Source organism: Chelonia mydas, chromosome 11 (genome assembly GCF_015237465.2).
Source record: "Chelonia mydas isolate rCheMyd1 chromosome 11, rCheMyd1.pri.v2, whole genome shotgun sequence".
Classification (NCBI taxonomy): domain Eukaryota; kingdom Metazoa; phylum Chordata; order Testudines; family Cheloniidae; genus Chelonia; species Chelonia mydas.
In genome coordinates, this window is record NC_051251.2 from 20,532,114 (window position 1) to 20,548,460 (window position 16,347).

The 16,347-nt window shown below is 37.5% G+C and overlaps 1 protein-coding gene across 1 annotated transcript in view; it reads right to left on the reverse strand.

Moving 5' to 3' along the window:
• LOC102931520 (von Willebrand factor D and EGF domain-containing protein) overlaps positions 1-16,347 on the reverse strand; it is a 159,154-nt gene that overhangs the window by 63,172 nt on the left and 79,635 nt on the right. Inside the window, exons 15-16 of the mRNA XM_043525552.1 lie at positions 15,496-15,648; positions 13,434-13,598 (exon numbers count right to left, since the gene is read on the reverse strand). Of these exons, the coding sequence (XP_043381487.1) occupies positions 13,434-13,598; positions 15,496-15,648 (318 nt within the window). The remainder of the gene's footprint in view (positions 1-13,433; positions 13,599-15,495; positions 15,649-16,347) is intronic.

A 16,347-nucleotide genomic window follows, 5' to 3' on the forward strand; every position in this document is an offset into this window, starting at 1 on the left:
TGCCACACATACAGTCCTCTTTTGGAATGGTGTTGGTAAGGGTGGCACAGAACAATGGGTCTTGGAGTGAACATTTTATTGAGATCCACAGAGCAGTTCACACCACTCCAAGCTATTGCTCCAGGCTACCTGCAGACTCAGTTATTGTTGCTTTGTTTATATCTGGGTCTCATTTTCAAGCTTTTCTTCACATGATGAGAGCTAGAAATGTTTGTTTCTTTTTTTAAAAGAGCATACATTCTGATGCAATCACATGACACCAAGATCTGTAGCCTAACGCATGGTCCGATAGTGCCTATGCCTTAATCTAGCCCTCACTATGTCCTGAGACCTGACTAAACACATAAAAGTGATGAAGCACTACTCTCCAGCTCAAGAATTGGCTATGACATTCTCTGGCAATGCAGAGTATTATTTCACCTTTGCATCCTGTTAGCATACAACTGTTTCACAATGCAGTAGATAATTTAAGAATTCACCTTATTATTAACACAATTTAATACATTTACAGTTTGTATATCTTTAGAGCCATTAACATTTAGTAATACATTCTGTGTAGCACATTTCTCATTCAGAAAAATGTCTTCAGAGAAACGTTTTTCTGACATATTATACTGTGTGGTTCATCCTTTAAAATTTGAAACACCTACAAGCACATACATCTCATTTAAAGTGTCAAGAGAGCAGAAAAATTACGTTGGTCTAAGGAATCTTGTTACCAAAGTATAAGGGATCATTCTATTTAGCTCTCTCCCTCTCTGCATTCATACTTTTTAAAATTTGCCCAGTGAGAGAGGAACACTGTGACCCCATGTTTGGTAGAAGAGGAGAAAGCAAGAGAGAAATTTCACAATATTCTGAAAAAGAGTGATCTCATCTTTCCATTTCCCCTGGTCCCAACCTGCCCCCTAACTGGGGAACCTTTCTACTATCATTTGTTTCCATAACAACACTGTGGTGAAACCCCCCTTCCTCTCATCTATGAACACCTCCTACAACCATCATCTGTGCACACACCCTTGACTCTCCCCTCCCTGCTGTCAAATTCTTCAGAATTGTACCCCATCTAGACAAGTGTCTAGATTGCTTTTTCAGTTGCTGTAGCCTCTTGCTGTCTTCCCATAAAAAGCAACAAGTCCCAATCCCCCTAGCTGGGAACCCTCAATCCCTCCCTCCAAAAAAACCTCCCCACTAATCAACATATGATCTTGAGCCCCCAAGCCTTAGAAAGGACCTGTTTTCAGGTTAAATGAGAAATGAGCACATCCTCAGTTAAGATTGGGATGGGAATGTACGTTTAGATAATAGTTTCCATTTGAGGATTCAGATTCTCTTTTGTCTTTTGTCTTAATGTCAAAGGTGGAAAGTTAAACACTGTGCAATAAAAAATGAACTCTTTGCACTAATTTAAAGCATAGTTAGCATGAGCTGCTTCTTTTTAAATCAATCACCACTTTTAAAAATATGAAAATAGAGAGGTATTAATATTCACCTTATTTTTAAAAAAGTTTACATTGTCTTTTAAAATGAGTTTGTTCTCATCCTTGTAACTGTTTTCCCACATCACAAAACGGATTTTGGATGAACTGGCATTCTGGGCCTAAGTGGTACCCAGGGATGGAATTTACAAGTGGTAAAAGAGATGCAGTGGCAGACATGTGAGTGGAAGCCTGCCATACTATGCCTCATTGAAATTAATGTTATCAGTCCATCACTTCTGTGATCATTAAGTTCACTCACTAATTTATTTACAACAAAATAAAAGAGTGGACATCTAGTTTTCCTTTCCCTACAGGCATAGCTTATCCTCATAGAAAAGTTTCTCTTGACTTAGATGGTGATGTTGGTGTTAGGCTGCCTCTGTAAATTCTCTTCCCCAGTGCCCAACATGGAATCATGAACAACAATGAATATTCTAAGGTGTCAACATTCTCCAATTGCTTTTTTTTTACAACAGTTCCATTCTCCATTTTAGCGTTTAAGTGTTTTGTTTGTTAAATGTGGCCACATCTCTCAGAACATCGGCAGCGGTACATACACAACTCTACAAAACCATGCAGAACTTTGCAATGCAAATTTGTTTTGTGCATATGAAATAGAAAATTGCACAGCTCTGTCACAAAGCATTTGTAAAGGAAAAACTGGGATCTCCAGCCAGCTCTGACGTTAATATCTGCGAAAAGATCTGTGTATTCAGAGTACAGCAGTCTCTCAAATTTAAAAAATGAATCTGCTTCATCTAGGCTTGTATTTCCCCCCCCTCCAGATTCATTTTCTGTGAACATTTAAGTGACTGAATTTTATTCACAAATATTTAAAGAGATATATTGCAAGCTTGAATGCTCACAGTCCTGAATAACAAATTGTAAACGCACACTCAAGTATTTGTATTAGAATTGCTTTATTTTATAAGGAAGGGGGGACTACTGGACATAACACTGAGATAGAATCATGTTGTGGAGCAGGCAGAAACGGAGAGCCCAGAGAGGCATGTGTGGTAAACATGTAGGTAAGCAAAGGGATACAATAAGCATCTCAAAACTCTGGATATAGTGGAATCTCCAGTGCTAATTATTTAAATACCTTCCAGCACAGACAAGGGGGTGAAATCCTGTCTCATATGCACATCCTGTCTCATATGCACATACTAGCAACATGGGTAGGTCTACATGGCCTGTGCAAGCCAGCCTCCTAGTTTGGGTCGACTAGAGGGGTTTGCGCTAGCGCTATGAGAATACCCGTGCAGATGGCCCTTTGAAGTTGCAGCTCAGGCTTTGAAGTCTAGGGAGGGAAGTGGGCTTCGGAGCCCAAGTGACAACTTCAAAATGCTGTCTACACAGTAGACAGCTATTTCTAGAACGTGAGTGCAAACCCCTGTCTGTCAACCCGGGCTGAGAGTCTTGCTTCCATGGACTGTGTAGACAGACCTTATGAGTTTTGCTATTCTGCGATTTCAGAAGAGACAGGATTTCACCCAGGGTTCACCCCAGAGACCCAGAGCAGAGAGGCAATTAAATGAGCCAACAATCTCCTGACTGGACCTTTCTTAACAGGGTCACATATATGAGACAATAGCTAGTGAGGACAGAAAATTATAGGCCCGTCCATGGTGTGGAGAGCCAGAAGAAGGTTATCTTTGTAGCATTCAGGGTCATGTAAAATCCATTTTTTTGGGGAGAGGGGGGTGGGCAGAAATGCTCCCCTTCCACTGCTTTTGGCCTTACTGTACCCATACAAACAGACACAATATTTGGGCCATGGTTAGGGTCCTTCGGTTTTGGTTTTTATTTTATTTAATTTTTCCCGGGAATTTATCAGTGTTCATTACTGCAACAACAAAAACTGGTGAAAATCAGTGGAAAAAACTATTAATAACTTTTCTGGGTAAATATCTGGGTTTATTTTGGTAGATGGAAGAACAGGGAAAAAAGTATTCAGTAGGGTAATGCTTTGATGAACGGAATTCAATGTGGTTTGCATCCAGAACTCAAAACATGCTACCTCTGAGTTTAAGAAAACAATATCTCTCTAATCCCCAAATAAAACTTTTCAGTTTACTGAAAACTCAACAGTTTACTGTTGTAGACTTAGAACTATTAGCCTATAAATATTTACATTTAATAATGGGGCCATACCATTTGCAGCATGTACACTCCATCGTCTTCTCCTGTTTTTGCTTTTTTTGTTTTTTGTTTTTCAACTTTTGAATACTTGAATACTTCCATTGTGTTCTCATATAGATTTTCATTTTCTTTCGATTTTAGTGTGTCAGATCTTTAAACCGTTATCTGCTAGCAGCTTGAAATGTATACATGGTGGGTGTGAGATTCATCAGAACATTCAGATGCGCTCATACTTCAGAGCTTGTGTGCATGCCTGTTTGTTTATTGTGTGTTTCTTCTAGACTTGTACATAGCCTTACTTCAACAGGCAGCTTTGCATATACATACAGACTAATGTATTATCATAATACATATATCTCATGCAATGTTTTGTCTTTTCCTAATAAAACAAAAGTAGGGTGAAAACTGGGAAAAAAAGAGAATACTGCTTTGTAAAAGCCAGGATTTTTTTCAGGGAAAATCAGTTTAAACTGAAAACAAGGGGGCTTAGTCATAGTGAGGCACATACTAGCAACTTGATACCATAGTGACTGGACAGACAGGTAGATATTGAAAGATGAGGTACTATAGCTGTTTATACTGGACTTCATTTAATTTGGGAATACAGCCATTATGCCCCAGTACCGGCATTAACTGTTGGGCCTGATCCTGTAGGGGGTGCTGAGTGAGAAAGAAAGAAAACTCCAATATTCCTCCTTTTCCACTGACTTTTCCCCACTCCTTTTTTAAGGACCTTTGGGTTTTTGCAGCTTTCCCCCCAACCAGATTTCTCCATTTATTTGCCAAAGGAGTTATTTTGACCAGAACTGGTCAAAAAAATTTGACGAAAGGTTTTTTTCCCATCAAAACCAAGGGTTTTAAAGAAATGGCCTGGAGGTTCGGACACTCATCTAGGGTGACCTAGGTTCAAGTTCCTACTCGGCTTGACCCCCGAAAAGTAGGCTATCTGCTAAGCTACAGCATTAGTCTCTCCCTCTGGTCCCCTGAGTAGTTCATTATTCATCTCCAAAAGACTGACTGTAGATTAGGGCACTTACTTGAGATGTGGGAGACCCAGGGTCAAGTTCCTGCTCTGAATTAGGATGAGCAAAGACTCAAATGTGGGCCTCCCAGACTATAGGACCGTGTCCCTAACCCCTGGCTGTTCTAGAGTCAGGGTCTTGCACAGACTTTTTTTCCCCCTCACAAAAAATGTTGAAAGATTTCATTTTCAATCCTTGGAATAAAAACAGATTTTGAAACCTCAACATTTTTGGTGAAAAGGAATAGTCATTTTCTGGCCAGCCCTAATTTTGAGAGCAATATGCTGTCTCCTCACCTTGGGATGATTGCTCAGCAGAGTCTGGTACAGCAAGGCTGTTCAGCAAATGTACTAACGCTATTTCCTAGAACTTATATCAGAAGAAAATTGGGATGGAGGCTGAAGACTTAATCATTGCAAAGTGAGTAATGCTGAAATCTTGTGTTTTTTATAAGAGAAAGGTTATGTTATGAGGAGACAATCTATTTACTTATGTTATATTAATGGCCTTATTTATCTCCCATAATGAACAGTTCAGTATATTTATAGGATTTTCAATGGGACTCTTTGACATTTTAATCCATTTATTGATGCACTTAAATAAAATGAGATCTAAGAATTTGAGAGCTTAAGTCATTTAAGGCAAACATATCAATGAAGATACTGAATGAAGGTTGGAGAAAATTTTTTGCAACTCTTTGATATGAGAGGGAATGGAATTTATTTCTCACTGATCCCTTTAACACTCGAGGAGTCTCAAAACAACACCCTAGAAATAGTCACCTTATTTCTAACCACTTCATTATGAAAAAGACAATATAGAACAAAAAATATGCAACAGAAAGCACAATTCTGTGACTCAGGGAACGTAGTAATGCAGACAAATTAGGGGCAAGATGCTGCCCTAATTTATACTCATTTCACACAAGTGTTGCTTCATTTACTTCCTTGGAGTTACTTCCATTTATGCCTGCATAAGCTAGAGGAGGGTAAGGCCCTATGAGTTAAACTCTACGGAGGTAGACAAAATTATGAATGGAACACGAAGAAAGATTTTGTACTAATTATTTATATAGTGCCATTAATATAACTGTGCATCTGATCTATTTTCCCATGCATCATACTTGTTGGAGTTTGATAGTTAACTCTTCAGAGCAAAGACCTCGTCATTCTGTGTTTGGCAAACAAGATGAAGAGGGAGTGTCAAGGAGGAAGTCAACACACACACAACTTTGCAGAAGAAGTGGGCCTTAAAGATATATAATTTGGTTTGTTCCTTTATTTAAGACTCAGAAGTTTTATTTTTAATTTTTTTTCTAAGTTTTCAGCCACAGGCGGGGTCTTTACAGATCAAATTTCTGATGAAAATCAGTATAAGAAATATTAAAAGCTTTTTTCAGTTATAATTCCAGATCAGAGAGATATAGATATGTTTCTCAAACCAAACCTCTGAACCCTACAATGTTTGTCCGCCACTCATTTACCACATATTTTAATCTGGTTGGATATGTAACTTTTTCCCTCTCCTCAAACAGCTCTACTGGTTTCCTTTCTGGTTTATTTCAAGATCCAGTTTAAAGATGTATTCTTTGACTTCAAAACTCCCCTTGGATGTGCTCCAGCCACTCTCACAGTGACCTTCTCCTTCTCTGCTCCTTTGTTATAGCCTTCTCTATGTGTACCTTACTACAGTTGGGACAAGAGTCTTTTCTTGTGCAGTTCCTGTCCAGTATCTCTCTTTGCTTTATCATCACTTCACCACATTTCAAATCTCAACATATAATGTCTGCTATTTATTATTTAACTCTCTAATTGTATTACTTTAGCAACTATGTAAAGAATGTAAGGATAGAGTTTCCAAGAGAGACTGTATAAAAAACAAAATTGTATTTTGTATTCTGGAGATAGCAATATATTCTACTTGTGCTTGATATCATGAGTGTCTGAAATATTAATAAAAATGGCACTCTTATCTGATGCCTCATGGGCCTTCAAACTCTTTCTCTTGGCTTAGACAGGTTGATATATATTCTTAATGGCTTAGATCAACCCAGATCCTGTCTGCAGTGTCCCTGTCTGTTTCCATACAGACTGCCTCAGAACTTTAATAGCAGAGTATAGAGGAAATTCATAATGTTTCTTCAAAGGAAAAATGGTTTGAATTTGAATATTTTACTGAAGTTCTCCTTTCACTTTATTCAAGTAGTAAATGGCCTAAAATTACAATTACATTGTTTTGAGTGGTAAATACATAAAAATGAGTTACTTTACATATGAAAGCCCAGAAATGATCTGAACTGTGTCTTGTTGAAGACTAATAAGGTTGTCTTTTAATATCACATGAGCACATCTAAATGCCCTCAGTGAGATTTTTCCTTTATATAATTTCCCAAAATTTCACAATCACTTTCAATTGAATAAATCTGGACAACCATCTTTAAAAAAAAGAACATTTTAGATAATAGCTTTTCTGAGTACATACTGAAACTTTTATGGAGTTTTTAGCTAGAATTAACTGGCAACAGTTCTACCAAATGAAGCACAAGACATTTTTACTTATGGGCAGTATTAGCATGTTAACTCTTAGCAACAGCTTACCAATTTGCTGTACCGAAAGAAATACTACAGATTCCGGATCCAAACCTGGTGCCAGACAACCCTAAATCCCATTTGAGAAAGATATAAATAACTGATAACATTAGTGCTGAATTTGAAGTTTGCCATATATCTAAATAGCCTCTTTTCCCAAATGCAAGGATTTTTCAAAGAGGGACATGTAGCTATAATTCACTGTTATATTAAATATACACTTCATTGTGAAAGCTACTTCTGCGTTTAGAAACCTACTGACAGCATCCCTGACACTGACATAGTCTATTCTGACATCATCCTTTTAAGAAAGTGTTTATATTTTTCTACTTGAAAGGGAATAATAAGATGGGCAAGAAAGAGCATCTTCCAGGTTCACTCCAAAGAGTAGTTGTATTACATGTAATCCTTTCTCTTCTTAGGCTCTGGGAGGATACAAAGGATTTTATTATTTTCAAAGATGCAGGAATGTCCATGGTGAAACAAGTTGGGGCCTCTTGGAGATTTGATACCAAAATGACAAGCAAATGGGAGCCAAATCTCTCTCGTTCTGTTTTTAGATAAAAGTAAGTGGAGAGAAAAAATTGATCAGGCATAATGGGGACTTTTTGCCTTTCCTTTGAAGCATTATGTATTGGTCGCTACTGAAGGAAGGACCTCAAACTTAGTGAACCAATAGTTGGGTTTGGTGTGTCAGATCTTAGGTTTCTAAGACCATACAAATAAATACAGTAATTCAGTAAATAGAACCTCTTAGCGTTACTCTTAAATAATCTAGATTCCAAGTGATTTGTCAGCAGTCACACGATAGACTAGTAGGCTCGGAGCATGTTTCTTAGTGAGAGCTTCTGAGAGTCTCCTAGACCCTCGCTTTTTCCTAAATAATTAAAAAAAAATCCCCAACACTCTAATAATTGAAATTATCCTCATAATACTTTATGTGCATATATCTCCTTTCATCCACAAAGATCCAATAGTGTTTTGTAAGCTGTGTATAGTAATCATATCACTATTAAAATATAGTAAATCTGTCTACAGAAATGTACTGATTTATTCCAGATTCTGATGCATTTATCTGCATTGAATATTATGTCACTCCATGAGTAGATCCACTGATGTGAATGGAACTACGGTTGTGAATAACTGCTCACCAGTGTGAGTGGGCATTCACAGCCTGGCCCTTAGTAACTTTGGTTAAGGGTAGTGGGGCAAACCCCTGTTCTAATGAAAAATGCCTTGTGATAATGACAACAGCAGACAGGACATTGATTTTTAGGGTTTCATTCTAAAAAATATCACCCACAGTAAGCTGCATGGAAGCCAATGTAAACCTTGGACATGAAGGCCTAATTTGCCCCTGCTAACATACTGTGGTTCCAGAGAATCTACGTATTTCACATTAAGCCCTACCCATCTGTATTATGTTTATAACCTCTTTCTCTTTAACAATTCCTGTGCTGTTCTTATTTCTTCTTTAATAGCAAAACTCCTGTTTGACTTCAATAGGGCCCAATAGGAATTATCTGTAATTTTAAGTGTCTTTAACAAAACTGCAACTCTACCATATTTATGAAAACAGGAACTTTTCCCTTTAAAAAGCTGCCTGATATTACTACTATATGATTAAAGGGGCTTGAAAATGTAAAAAAGAAAATAATCTGGCTCTCAGTTCTGTCACTGTAACAAACTACAAGGCCTCTGCCCTCTATAGATTATTTGTTTGGAGGCTGAGTTGTTATTATTACCGCTTAAGAATCATGATGGCACTGTGATTGCTTAAGCAAAAAAATGGCATGGTCTTGGTAGGAAAGGAATGTAATCTATACTTGATGTTCTGACTGAATGTAAATATTATTCATGGCATATAGCTTTGTCCTTTCCCTGGTGGTTTTATGACTTGGGCTTCATTGGTCTCCTATTGCTGAGTTACATCATTTGCAAAATATATCATCTGGACTGGAAGCACTTAACTGATAGAGTATATGGATAGGCAAAGCTGGAAACCATTTTTCTTTTAAATTATATAAACATATTCTTCCCACTGTGTATACTTTAGGGTGGTATATCTGGGTCATAGAATATACTATAGAAGCTTCCTTTGATAATCTTTTGGAAATAGCTAGTATTTTAGTGAGTATTACTAAGAAGGAGAAAAATGGAAACGCTATCAGATCTTTCAGTTTCCTAACAACTGAATAGGAGATGGCTTTTAGCTGCAAGTAGTTACGCACTGATAGCACAGAGTTTTCACCCACCCCAGCAATTCCAGAATCTTCTTGATACTGTTGGGGTTCTCCTGCATCCCACACTGAATGCTCTGTGAGTCCTTCACAATCATTTCCATTAAATGCCATCCTACTGTGACGTTTTTGATGCAATGTTACAATGCTTCTGTTACCATGTTGTCCCATTCCTTTATGTGTCAACACAATCCAAAAGATTGTGGTGCATAAATTTGTCCCATGGGTTGAATTTAGCAAAATGGCAAACCCTAAGCATAATGTGCAAAGGTCTAAAATATGGAGCATGGCACAGGCAGCTAGGGACTTCAGAATTCTAATCCCAGTTTTCTCACTCATTATGCTGTATGAATTTGAGCAGGTCACTAAACCATTGTGACCCAATTTCCCCCCGTGTATCAGGGGAATAAGTGCAGATAGATGAGGGCTGCTGTGACTCTGACTGATTAAACCAGACTAAACAAACACCGGGAGCATCTGACTAGCACTGTTACTGCAACATGCAATACCAATAATGCCACCACTACCGCACATTAGGACGTCAGCTGTCTTATTTGTGAAGCCAAGAATGCCAGTAATATGACCTGTGATACTGTATGTTTTCATTTAATATGTCCCCCTCTCCCAACAAAAGGAATGACAGATATTTTATCCAAAGCAGAAAACAGTGACTAGCAGTCGTGAATAGGACTAAATACCTTAGGCTTTCCTTTTCATCACACTGCTCGCAAAAAAAAAAAAGGAATATTGATACTACTACTAAATAAAAAATCCTAGGTTGCCAATTTGTTTATTTTGGGGTAAATAGGGGCTTGTTTTGTTTTTTGCCTAAAAACAGAAAACAGAGATTCCTTTTTTAAAAAAGCAATAAACTTTGCCAAGTGCATGAAACCTCATACAATTTCTGAGACGGGACATGACTATATATAAGTGATATAAATCAAGAATTACTGCCTTGAAATCTAGTAGGTGTAAATGACATATAAAACTAAAGGTGTAAACCATTATAAAAATGTGCAAGTGAGAGCAGATTTAGGCCTGTATTCAGCTCAGAAACTGATCTGTGGCACCGAGGAATTACCTGTAACTTGAGTACATCATTAGATTAACTCCTACCACAAATCAGTGGTCAGTAAATGGCACTTTGGTATTTATAAATCACAATGGAAAGACATGAATGTGTGTCTTCTCATCAGAGACTGTTTTAAGACACAATTTTCTGAAGGCATGAAATAGCATCTTTTCGCCTCAGCTAATGTACAAAGGCATTAATTTTAGTAAAGATGGGCAATTCTGCAATTTCTATATCAAAACATATTTATCCCTTAATCCTTAAATCATGACAATTGAATATAATACAAGTCAAAACCGTCCAGCAAAAGATGAAAATGGGAATTAGCAAAAAGAGCTTTAGATTAAAATTTCTGGCCCTGGAAACAACTGGTACAAAATCTCAATACCTCCTCAAGCGCTTTAGCAACTCGGAGAGGATTTTGTATGTTTTGTTGAATGAATGACAGCACTAGTTACATGGAAGAGAAGCTGTTATTCAAACGGGGATTTCATAATAATCATAATCCATAAATGTACATAAATGTAATTGAAAGCTTTTGTATCTTTTAAACATCAAGTACTATACGGTACATCTGCTTAAATCACAGAGCATTTGAGCAAGAAAGTTAAGCTTTGCATTCCGGATATAAATTAAGACACAAATACAAACTAATTGTTTCACGTCTGTTATCCTCAGCTGAGCTGCTGTAGCTATTTCCTTTTTTCTCCTATATACTAAAGCAAACTGCTTTCTTCTTTCCTTGAAATATACATGTTTGTAGAGCTATACAAGGGCACTTGGGTTGACAATAAAATCTAGATAAATGATACAACAAAAACACAAAGGAATGAAGTAGTGGTTCATGTGGTCTGCAAAGGCAAACATATTTACCCTTCTCCAGTGCGCACGAGAAATACACACAACTCTGTGAAATCCCTGGAATTATGAACAAACGATTGAGCACTCACAGCTCTGATGGAATTCAGTGGGAGTTGAGTAGCACAATCTTTGAAAAATCAGGCCACTTTGACATAAATGCCTACTTCAGGCACGCGCATTTGCAATGAAAAAGGCTAGAACTGTAGGTCAACATTTTAAAAGATATTCTGACTGCTAAAATGGAAAGGAACAAGCAAGTGGGCTCCTCTTCTGGAGCAGGAGGCTGAGGAGAGAAGTAAAGACTCTCTCACAAATGGTTTACATAAAACGGGCCAGTTTAAAGTTTGGACGTATCCAAGGAATCATCTCGCAACCCTTTCCCCCCCATCCAAAAAAAAAAAAATACTCAGGCTGATCCTATTTACCACAGAATCCTAAAGATTTTTTCCCCCCAGGTTTATTCAATCTCTGACATAAAAATTGCTTTTAAAAGAAGCATTTTAGTTTTAGAATTAATCTTCCTTGGAGCTGTGAATTGCATGCATGAATCATAATAAACTGTACCTCCTCGATAAGTGTTCATTTTAGAAGACACACAACTTCTTCAATTAGTAATTCTATAAGTACAATGCAAGAAGCGTATCTGATTTACCCTATCAATATCTTGTACCAATATCAATTCAATACCTAGACTGTAGAATGTATGTCCTATGCAATGGCATTTGAATGACCCTAAGGGCATAGACTATGTATCCTAACATTTCATTAGCACAGCAATGTGAACTTCTGTGCAACAATGCAAAGGTTAATTTATTTATATGCACAATTATTTATTTTTTTGCTCATCTGCATTCAGGGCCTCATCAAGTTATAGAACAATCAATACCTGACTTTGTGACTCTGACAAACTTAGTAACATACTGCCATACTTACATACTCATTGCTAGAAAAGAGGAAAGATGTTTGGTTTTGTTCTTGTTACCTGTAAATTCAGAAAACTGGCTAAAATCAATATGCAGTTCAAAGTGGTTGGATGACGCCTACACTAATTGGCAAATTTGCTTCCTTCTTGACAATGTTCACTAAAATATCACACAAGACATGCTCATTGATTTGTAACAGAAATGTGGTTTCCCAGAATGAGGCTTGAAGGGTAGCTTGAAAATCAGGAGAGTCCAATTTGAAGACTTAACACAATTTAAAAAAATCCTCAATGAAACATGACTTCTTTAAACACATTCTGGGCAGGAAGCAATACGAAAGGAAAAAGTATCCTCACTGTTCTTAGAGATTAGAGAGGATTTTGTAAATTTCATTAAGATTAGAAAGCAAGATCTAATGATGGATGGTTGGTGGGTTGAACCCCTTGCGAGGTCACATGCACTATTGTTTCCTCCTGTTTTAGGTTAGGGTCCATCTTTGCTTCCATCACAGCAGAGAACCTCTTCAAATGACCCACCCTCCAAGAACAACTGAGTTTAAGAACTCTGCAAGGAAGAAAACTGTTCAGCTTATGGAACACACACTGAAAGATTGTTTGGACATTTTAATTATCTTTTGACCCCGGCTATTGATACACGCCTCCTTGCTTACCTCCTCCCTTACAGGTCACCTTGACATATGCATGTCTTGTAACCAATGAAGCAGGTAGGAAGGAGGGTAGGGTGCTATTGGCACAAATTGTGCTGTTCTGACTGATAATAGCACAAATTTTATGCTTGCGGCACTGTGTTAGAAATGAAGGTGGGGTGATTCTTCTTTACCATGGCACCCATGAAGTCCTTCACCACAAAACTGTTACTGTTGTAGACAGCCTGCTGAGTCTGGGTTATCTCCACTCAGAGAAAGTCAAATATTTCTGGCTGTGAGACTTTTCTAGCTACTCTGCCAATTATTGTTCAAAAGTTTTGACTGATTGAGCATTATACATAAAAAAGAGATATGGTATATCATAGTATTACACCACCACAGCTTACATTTTCTCATAACCTTACCTCAAAAAACATTTTTAAAACCCCAAAAAGTACCTGGTCTAGGAGTTTGTGTACAGATTCGTCCATTTCCAAAAAAGCCTGATGGACACCGACCACAAATGTACCCAATATCAGGAGGTTTACGATCAACACATAAGACCCCAGGGAAGCATGGCCTATTGGCACAGGTAGTAATAGGTCGTACAGCAGCTCTGACACCTAAAAGAGTATCCAAGAACTTTTCTTTATTAAATTAAATCTTTATTAACAGTGAAACAGTGACTATATAAGCCCAGCCAAGGCTTTACACTACTTTTATTCTTTTAAAATATAATTAACATCGAATGTTTCCCAAATCTTATGCCAAACATAAGAATGTCCTGAAGGCACAATGTATCAGAACATCTGTTTCTTATTAAAGCAAGATTTATTAGTCCTCTAATTACGTGTTTTAAAGTTTATTACTCAGAGTTGCTTGGCATTTATCATGGACAGAATAGAAATTGTAATTTTCAGCATAAGTAAAAGATTAACAGGGTAAGAAACTGCATTATTCAGATATCCCATATTTTAAAAATCATTGGAATCTATTTGGCAAACCATATTTTGGCAAAGGTAATACATTGCCTTTAGAAATATATTGTAGATTTCTGCATATGGTTCTGATCTAGAAATTGCCCAGGAAAGTCCGTTATGTGACCAAGACTCTTTAAATTCATTTAATTTTGTACATAGTTAAATAATAGTAGAGGTTACCTGGCAATATGTAATTATCTGGCCTAGAACAGAGATAACAAAGGATGTATAAAGTCTGAATGGTGGTTGTATTTCTTTTTAAACTGTCTTCAGTGGGGTCTAGATTATGACACTCAAATATTTTCAGTGTTAATTCTGCACATTGGTTGCAAAAGAACTAGTACAAAGTAAACTGAAATATTTATGGATTTATGTGGTTTTAATGCAATGTGTAGACTTACTTTGGATAGTGGCTACCACTGTACAACTACACAAAAGGGTAAGAGGACACAAAAAACAGTTCCCCCACATGAACCCCTGAACAGCAGCCAGTCACAGACCTCCTCTTTCTGCTTCTTGAGTGTACTATAAGTCCCAAAGTGGTGCGGACCAGACTGCAGGCTCATGCCAGCATAAGGGGAGTGAAGGATTCCCCATGTTAAGGGTGGAGCAGTGTCCATTGTAGTGTACGCTTGCTGCTCCTGGCGGCATTATGTCTGCTGAAGGCACAAAGATTTTGGGAGATGTATATTCCCCCTCCAATTATAGGCTGCGGCAAAAAAAATCCACAATAGATTCTTAATATATGCTTTGAGTCCATATTTCTTGCATGACTGAAGGCTCCTGCATAACTCTGGGGCTGGACATGGACTCCAGGAGAAGACTCCTGGCAGCCCATGACTAGAATAACTTCCTATTAGACGTCAGTGCCTTTGTCTATTTTTTTATGCCAGCAAAAGTGGAGTCCCTCAAATAGGCATGAATAGAGATTTCAGTGCTAACCCATCCAGAGCTGGAGAAAGTTTTTTGGATGAATAGTTTATTCACTATATAATACAGTTTTGAGTCAACCAAAACTATTCCCAAACTTGGGTTGAATTTGGTAAATGGTTTTCTCAGGAATTTTTTTTTAAGTCTAAGTGTTTTGATGTTTTTAAAATAAAACATTTCAACTTTACATATAGAAACAACATTTCATTGTGAAATTTAGCTAGATTTCTTAAAAAAAATAGAAAAAAGAAAACTCTGAGAGCAAAGTTAAACTAAAAAAGGGTGAAAAATTGTTTTGGTTTGAACAAAATGTTTTGCTTGACCCAAAACAATTTTTATTTTTATATTTAGTGTGTTTTGGTTTGGCCACCAAACTGAAAGATCCACCATGAATCTTATCCGCACTAATAGTTCCCGTACCTATCTCACATTTTCTAGTAATAATGCAACATTTCTGTGTTCTCTGTTTTTTGCATTTGGCTCTGTCCTATTGTGATGTGCTGGAAACAGTTATTTGTGATTATAAGGATGTAAAATGTATGAAGTCTTGGTACATAAACTGCAAATCTGAAAAGAAATGTCATGGCATAGCATAACTTTACATACTTACCATGTGTGTCACTACCGTTAACACTCTTAATTGCAGGAGCTTTCTTTGCCTCTAAGGGTTGCATTGGCCATTCACCCTCTATCTTGTTCAATTCACCTTTGGCATTATTATTATCACTAATGAAATCTTCTGTAATGTCAGCAATGGCCTCATCTGTGATAGGAAAGCATGGAGGTCAGGGTAGCAAGGTGTTAGAGCTTAGCTGTGATTGATGATAAAAACCAACAGTAACAGCAAATCAAGTAACCCCCACATTTGTTTATCCTAGAAGCCAACCATAAAACAAATGCAAGCAAAGCAGATGAGTCAGCTGCTGAAAGTCATCAGGACTTAAGTACAAAAATTATAAGAAAATATATACTAAGCCCAAATTACCCAAACTTTGCTTAAATGAGAAAAACACCCAATATGCATAGTGGTCATAGAGATGTAGCTGTCAAGGGGTCCACAAGTCCCGGTGTGTAATGTGGCCCGGCTTCTCAGATCTAGATTGAATGCTGGGACCTATAATCTCTCTGCCCCATACTTCTATATGAAAACGAGGACAGCTGCAAGCTATGTAGTAAAAGTCTGTGGGCTGATTCTACAGCTGCGCACATTGGATATTCCTGTACACCGTGCACAGAGATGTAAAATGAAAGGACTGATCATTAGAGACTTTTAAAAATATTAATTTCCTGAACACATTAGGGAAACTACCTGAATGAGTTAGGGACAGTAAAGTCCATCTGGATTCATATTAGCTAGCTTGATCAGGGAAGTGTGTGTGTGCAGGCTCAATCTATAGATGGAAGCCTGGAAGAGCTATGTGAAGTTCTAGGCAGAGACTCTACAGTGAAGCAGAGACAGAGA